A 7326-nucleotide genomic window follows, 5' to 3' on the forward strand; every position below is an offset into this window, starting at 1 on the left:
CTTAAACAAACGAATTTTACTGAACCGCCATCTCGTCGCGCCTACTGCGTATGTTTCGCAGCAAATACGTAATGTAAACAAACATAGGGCTGTCAACATATTTGCTATAAAATAAGCTTTCTCAGAACGGTGAGTGCTTGTGTGCGTTTGACGATCGGCGTTTCGTCAGCTGAGGAATGACAATTGTCCACGACTGTCCGCCAACGGATGGTCTTCGTCACGCCGCTGACGACAATACAATCATCCGTTTTGGCTTCCGTGTCGTCAGCGTGGCGACGATGCGAAAGCTCGTGGCTCCTTGGGCTCTCTCTAGACTTTCAAGCTAGGAGGTGCTTCCTTCGCGGGGGCCTGTTGACGGAAGATGTCCAGCGCTTTATAGCAATAAAATATCAATGCTATAACCTAAACTTTTTTGACATCGTCCGTTCTACCGTCCATTTCTGCTGTTTTAAGCCATCCGACGGACGGTAAAACGGACATAGTTGCTCCTTGGGATAAACGTACGGTGTTCATCGTTGTAACGAACACGAGCACCGCAACGGCTCGAAGCCAAGTAACAACACAGCAAGCAGAGAGCGAAAAAAACCTCCAATGGCAATTTCTTATTTGCGCCTTTGGCCCCTGACCTTTTTCCCCCTATCTGGCCCACTTTTGTCTTGCGTCACTCGACAGATCACATCATTCTACAAAAATATACGAGTTTCGCCACCTAAGCCTTAAAAGGGGGCGATGTTGTATGTCCACCCATTCCATGGTAATCCCGTATATGTGACACCGAAATTGTGTACAATTTTGCTGTAACCAAAGATGTAACTGCGGGGACAGACGATGCGTAACGTTATTTTTTTGACATTGCAGATTAATGCCAAAACGCTGCGCTTCTGTCAAAACGTATAAGTTTTTGGACGAGGCGTAAACAGTTTGGCATTACAAAATAATTTTACGATAGTTTTTACGCTTCGTGTGGCCTCCCAGTAAGATTCTTTTTCATATAACGAGTTACGCTACAGCTACAGCGACCAGTGCAGCTATAAGGATGTAAACAGTTATCGACACGAAAACGTATTCGCGCTTCTCTACACCTAGTTCTCTAAAATTGACAAACCCTTTCCAGAGTGAAAGTTGAACAGATTGCATTTCACATAACCAAAGTAATTTATCAATTTCCACCCTTTTGTAATGGCGTCTCGGAAGCGCTCAGGATCCGGTTCAAAGCGACCAAAGGAAAAAGTGGTACACATATATGAATTACTCTGCCATGGTGAAGATTTGAAGCGACAAGGCACACAGTTTTGGGAAGAATTTTTCCTTCTCCAACCTAATATGGAAGTGCTAGAATCAGAATTGATAAAATTGAATTCGGAACAGTACGCGATCGCTAAAAGTAACATTGTCCAGCTATTTGCCGAATGCATCAACATGCTTTCATCAAGCAATGGAAAACGGATGATGAATGCATTACAAACAATATGCGTATTCATATACGTTTTATTCCGAAAGCAGTCGCGTGCCGTGAATGGCATACTTAGTGCATGTGATAAAAGTGCTTCAACAACTTGTGTTGGTTCGTTCGGTGCTTCACCTTCGTTTATTAATGTTTGCGATATAGAAGAAGAAATGAGAACTTTATTAAGTCGTTTGAATGATATGCTCTGCGATGATGTTGTCGATAGTCCTAAAGATCCATGCCTAAAAATCCTTTTGATCATCGTCAGTGGAATGGATAATGTGAATGATAATCATTTGATAGAGTTCATTGTAGGGCAGAGTTTATTCGAAGCATTCAAAAAAATCCTTAGTGACTCAACTTTGCGAAATCAACACGGACACGATGTTGTTACATTATTAACGATACTGGTAAACTATCGCAAACACGAAAACAGCAATCCTTATATTGTGGAACTTTCGCTTTTAGCTGATGAACTGGCATTAAACGGGTAAGAGTGGTAGAAAAAATGGGTAATTATTAACTAACCAGATTTTGATATTATACTTGTTTTATTTTTTAGCTATGGGCAAGTCATTTCGTATGTCCTGACAATGTTCTGCAAGCAGCATATGCTAAACCTGACAGAACTTCCCTCTTCTTCATCGTGGTTCTCGTCGCTCTCCAACATAGTTGGAAACATGTTTATCTCCGAAGAGTTATGTTGCAGAAGCCAACAAATTAGGTAAGAAAAACTTGCTGTGGTGGAATTAACTTGTGTTTTGTAACAAGGTTGTTTTATTACAATATTTCTGTCAGAGCTAATAATGCTTTACTATTAGCTCTGTATGAAGCAATTCATTTAAATAGGAACTTCATAACTACCTTAGCCCACACTCAAGCTGAATCGACACCCCCTTCACCGTGCAATACTTTAAGTACAACTGAGACACCACCGGATCTGTCGTCCGCAGCGATCCTAGATGCTTCTCATTATTCAACAAACTTGTTCGTAGCACTGTTTCAATATTGGTAATTGCCAGATACAATAGCACTCTAACCTTCTAGGGCCTGTATTAAGAAGTTTATAATGTGATCACGTTATTGAATATTTCAGCTCGATTGTAATGCAAGACCACAAGAGTGAGCTCAGTGCTATCAACTTAAAGCTTTGCCTACTCATTCTTACTTGCATTGCAGAAGATCAATACGCTAATTCAATGATGCATGACATAAATCTTACATTTAAAGTCACTTTGCATCGAGCCCATATGAGACATCGAAAACTTGCTTCGGAAAAAATTTGTAAGCCACAACCACTTGCTACTACACTACTCGGTAAGTTTTCATATGTAACACATAATAATTGGTTCAGGCGTTGGTTTGAGTACATTATCATCATGTTTTTAATGTTGTTGATTTAAATAATTTGAATGTATGTACTTTATGTGTATTTTAGATCTGCTGGTAGAGTTCATCGTCTCACATCTACTGAAGAAATTTCCAATCGAGCTATATCTCCTATGCATTGGTATCATACACCGAATAATTGTTTATCAAAAGCGGTGTCGTGTACGACTTGTATACCACTGGAAAGAATTGTGGACAGCAATGATAAGTTTGCTCAAATTTCTTATTTACCAGGAGCAAAACTTGATCAAGCGGTGCAATATTTTTCAGCTTGCTTTACAGGTAACCTCATAACAAATCATATGCTAATAACAATGCTACAGATTTTCTTTCTTTGTAGGTTATCAACATTCTTAATCTTTTTATTACGTACGGTGATACGTTTCTCGCAACCACAAACAGCTATGACGAACTTTATTACGAGTTGAATCGCGAAGAAAAAGTTTTTTGTGAGCTGCACGCTCTAGTATTGAGATACGCATCTTTGCAAGAATGTGAATACAAGGAAGACATAATACGTTTGCTAAACGCGCTTTCGAATATATTGGCTATTATTAAGCATTTTCAAATCAAAATAAAAGAATGGCTTGCTAGTCAAAGTTTATCCACTCCAACAGAGCAACAAATCTTAGAACAGATTCAGAAGAACTATGATCTTACGTTAAAACTGCAAGATAGCCTTGATCACTACGAGCGCTATAGCGAACGCCCGAAGCATATACTATTTTTTGTTAATTTAGTCAAGGAAGTGATGATAGACACTAGGAAAACGGTTCACTATTTCGTGAAACAGGCGAATAAAAATAATGCTTTCGAGGGCAGTTTATCTGGGCACGAAGAGCGTGGAATAGGTTCTACAACAGCGTCATTAACAAGAACCGTTACATGTGTGGAGATTAATTCCACTAGTTGAACGCAGTTGTTATTTCATATGGAAAAAACTAATGTTCTCAAAACAAATTTTAAGCACTAAAAGATAATGAAAATGTAAATGTAAGTGAGCTTTAAAGGTATTTATTCCCTTAATGCATTATTATTCATATTTGTTCTTATATTGTCTGAATTAAATAAAGTTACATCTACGGCAACTTTACAGTAAAAAAGTTTTCCTTTAAAACTACAGTTTAACTTCTGACTTCAAAGCGAAAATAGTTACGAATGTAAACAACTCGAATCTGTCTGCGGGGCCAGACGAAGCGCAAATCGGACCGCAAAAACATCATTTCGTTTGCGCTTCGTGAAAAATATAAAAACGAAATGTCAAACGTGTTTACATTCGTGTTTTTGGTCCGAGAAAACCGAAATAGTAGAGAAATAAATTGATTTCTAAATATTTTTTCCTGATTTATTTTGATTCGCGAGCGTGACAGCTGGAAAGGCATTTCACCGTTCAGATTGACTGCAGATTATAACCCATCACCCCGATCCTGGCCGCTAAGTGTTCGGGTGTTCAGAATGTCCTCGCGATAGCGAATGAAGATGGATAGATTGCGATAAAAGTCACGAACGGGGTGGAACAAAGAACCCGGCGGGTGACGATCGCTAGACGGAGTTCAGTGCCACTATAATGCAATTTTAGATGTTGAGTTGATGCCTGGAGAATTGAAGAATTGGAAGAATGTGCGGCACTGGAAGAGCAACTTGTATGGCTAGTTCTGAACGCGATGGAAAAGGAAAAAAAAGGAATCACGAACGGCGGGCGGAACAGGCCCAAAGGGCGAGCACGATGATTGAGTTTTGAGCCACACGCAATGGGTTTGGCTACATTTGAGTTCGCACGAGAGATCTACTTCGAGTTGTTTCAATTGGCCACTTTTCAGAACATCGTTAACACACTCCACGAGAAGCTGACCGTACGCAATCTTCGTCGTGGCCGCGATAATTTGATGTGGGTGCTTTTGCAATACGTTTCGGGGAGCATTCAAAAGCATTCCATACTTAACTTCTTACCAGTGCTGTTTGGAAGGAACCAGTGCCCAGAGAAGGAACCTCTGCCAGTATTAGAGCCAGCTGTTGAAAACGTCCGAGTTCCGTAATCGCGTCCAGAAGTTTATCAGTTTCACCGGAGCATTGGAAACAAAACAACTGGCACGAACGTCATCTGGCTTTCCATCAGAAGTTTCCGGAAAAGTTTGCTCCGGACGAATCAGTCTCTCATCCCACACTGCCGGTGTATTTTGGGAATGTATGTTTGAGGTTTTTGCCAGTCCTGTACATCATTATACATCGGTATCTGGGGGTACTACTACGAGCGAAAGCTTCGCCACCGTCTGGTGCTGAAGAGACGACTGGTGAGTGTTGTGCTTTATGCCTTTAGCTATCCCTTGCTGAAAAGTGTGGGTTTTTAATATTATTTACTGTTTTACTTTTTGTTCGCAGCTCGGTATGGTGGTTGGATCGTTGAAGGATGTGCGTCCCGACAATTGGTCGCTCACAGAACCGTACCAGGCGTACATGATGAATAAGCACAGCGAAAATGTTAAGTGGGTGCCAGAATGGAGTTACTATATCAATTTAGTGCGAAGAATGCCAGACCGTATCCTTTTTAACAGTTTAGTTGCTTGCGAAGCATCTCGTTTTAGTTGTATGATTCCTTACCATTACATTCTCTCCAAAGCAATGGACGGCAAAAACATATTTTCAGGTCCGTACCGCTGGCGCTTCAACGAGTTCCCAAATACACCAGCACACGCTTTGTATGTCAGTTGTGTCGAATTGCTTGGACTTCCGGTTGGTCCGACCGTCGTAGCGAACAGCGTTATTGATTTACTCGTGAAGGGTTACACCGTTGTACCCACAGGAATTTTACACAATTGGATCAACACAATCGGTTTACTAATGGCGGCATTGCCCGAAGCGTATTGGAGCATTATTTACGGGCGAATGCAGGAAGCGCTTGGGTCGCGGGTAATGAAAAAGTGTGTATTCCGGCAAAGCCCGTTTGAAGTGTTCAATTTCAAAGTGGTGCGTGAAGCGATGCTCGATCGCAGTCACGTTATACTGGCAATTGCGCATAGCATTTTCCATCGCTTCGGAATTGGACAGCTGGCAACCATTAAGGATTAGTATTTAATAACCATGTTTCGATTGAGGCGAAATATTCTAACCGCGTTTTTTTTCTCTCTCTTTTCACAAAGCTCGATAGAGGAAAAGTTAAAGTCGCTTGTTTACGCCGAGTAGCAGCTGATCTACTTATGTCACGTGGTTGGTCCGTTCTTGAACCGGCCAAGTGTGGAGAGAGCATGGGCCGTCTCGGATATTACACTGATGTTATACGAGTTACTCGAGCAGGTGGACAAGTCACATCCGACACAACAATTGCGCTATATGGATCCGATCTGCGATCTTCTGTACATGTTTTACATGTTCAAGTACATGGTACTACTACGAGCGAAAGCTTCGACACCGTCTGGTGCTGAAGAGACGACTGGTTGTACCCACAGGAATTTTACACAATTGGATCAACACAATCGGTTTACTCATGGCGGCATTGCCCGAAGCGTATTGGAGCGTTATTTACGAGCGAATGCAGGAAGCGCTTGGGTCGCGGGCGATGAAAAAGTGGGTGTTCCGGCGAAGCCCGTTTTAAATGTTCAATTTCAACGTGGTGCGTGAAGCGATGCTCGATCGCAGTTACGTTATACTGGCAATTGCGCATAGCATTTTCCATCGCTTCGGAATTGGACAGCGGAATCGATCAGTTAGCTTGTAGTTAACATTCTCAAACATCTCATCTCTCATCAGTCGTTGTTGAAACATAGTTCCGATCGCTTTTATTTTTCCACGATACTCGTTAGCCATTGTCATCGAATCGAGTTTCATTCCCACAGCCGTTTCTGCAGGAAAACGAAAACGAATCTCACTATGATATTTAGAATTTTCCGGTTATCCGTCGATATTGCGGGGAATCCTACGGGGCACGTTATAAACCGACATAACCTGTAGTATGTACCGTACTTTAACAAAAAAAACTTTGTCAAATCGATGAGCTTTAGCAGTCCGTTTTACAGTCCCATGGGACTGCTATCGACGGCATACCGTCGAAAGCAGTCCGGTCATGTGTCCGTGTCGATGGCACGCCGGCGATTCGAAACCAACTGCTCCTTGGGTTGTTTTGAATTGAAACCATTCACGACGCAGACGCAGCCAGCATTGGTTCTTGGCCTGGCATTGGTTCTTGGCCTGGCATTGGTTTTGAAAGTTCTTGAACTTAACAATTTATATATTCCTGTTTTTGCACTGTACCATCAGTGACAAATACTGAAAAATATATGTTCCGATTTTTTTTACTATACCAAGAGTGGAAAATTCTTAAAAATATACATTTCGATTTTTTACTGTTCCAAAAGCGAAAACTGTAAAAAAATATGTATTCCGATTTTCGACTGTACCAACAGTGGAAAATGTTAAAAATTATTCCAATTTTTCACTGTACCAACAGTGAAAATGTTAAAAATTTCATAATTCGATTTTTTTACTGTACCAACAGT

The 7326-nt window shown here is 41.2% G+C and overlaps 1 protein-coding gene and 1 pseudogene across 2 annotated transcripts; both read left to right on the plus strand.

The window, feature by feature from the left end:
* The first annotated feature begins 1132 nt into the window (after positions 1–1132).
* Positions 1133–3913, plus strand: LOC131214250 (armadillo-like helical domain-containing protein 3). 2 transcript variants are annotated; one of them, XM_058208629.1, is made up of 7 exons: positions 1133–1543; positions 1610–1937; positions 2010–2171; positions 2246–2458; positions 2544–2764; positions 2886–3118; positions 3177–3913. In XM_058208629.1, exons 1-7 carry the CDS (start codon positions 1180–1182, stop codon positions 3747–3749), a joined length of 2094 nt encoding a protein of 697 aa, XP_058064612.1. In that variant the 5' UTR covers positions 1133–1179; the 3' UTR covers positions 3750–3913. The 2 variants fall into 2 exon arrangements, with proteins under 2 accessions (XP_058064612.1, XP_058064611.1); XM_058208628.1 differs by having other exon boundaries at positions 1133–1937.
* Positions 3914–4587: 674 nt separating this feature from the next.
* Positions 4588–7075, plus strand: LOC131214251 (mediator of RNA polymerase II transcription subunit 23-like; annotated as a pseudogene).
* The last annotated feature ends 251 nt before the right edge of the window (positions 7076–7326 follow it).

The sequence above is a fragment of the Anopheles bellator genome, unplaced genomic scaffold (genome assembly GCF_943735745.2).
Source record: "Anopheles bellator unplaced genomic scaffold, idAnoBellAS_SP24_06.2 scaffold00370_ctg1, whole genome shotgun sequence".
Taxonomy (NCBI): domain Eukaryota; kingdom Metazoa; phylum Arthropoda; class Insecta; order Diptera; family Culicidae; genus Anopheles; species Anopheles bellator.

Bases quoted from the DNA above. Each gene is read 5' to 3' on its own strand.
- LOC131214250 (XM_058208628.1), top strand. From the start codon at position 1,180: ATGGCGTCTCGGAAGCGCTCAGGATCCGGTTCAAAGCGACCAAAGGAA. The intron at 1,938-2,009 runs GTAAGAGTGGTA...TTTATTTTTTAG, and splicing joins GATGAACTGGCATTAAACGG to CTATGGGCAAGTCATTTCGT. The intron at 2,459-2,543 runs GTAATTGCCAGA...TGAATATTTCAG, and splicing joins GTAGCACTGTTTCAATATTG to CTCGATTGTAATGCAAGACC.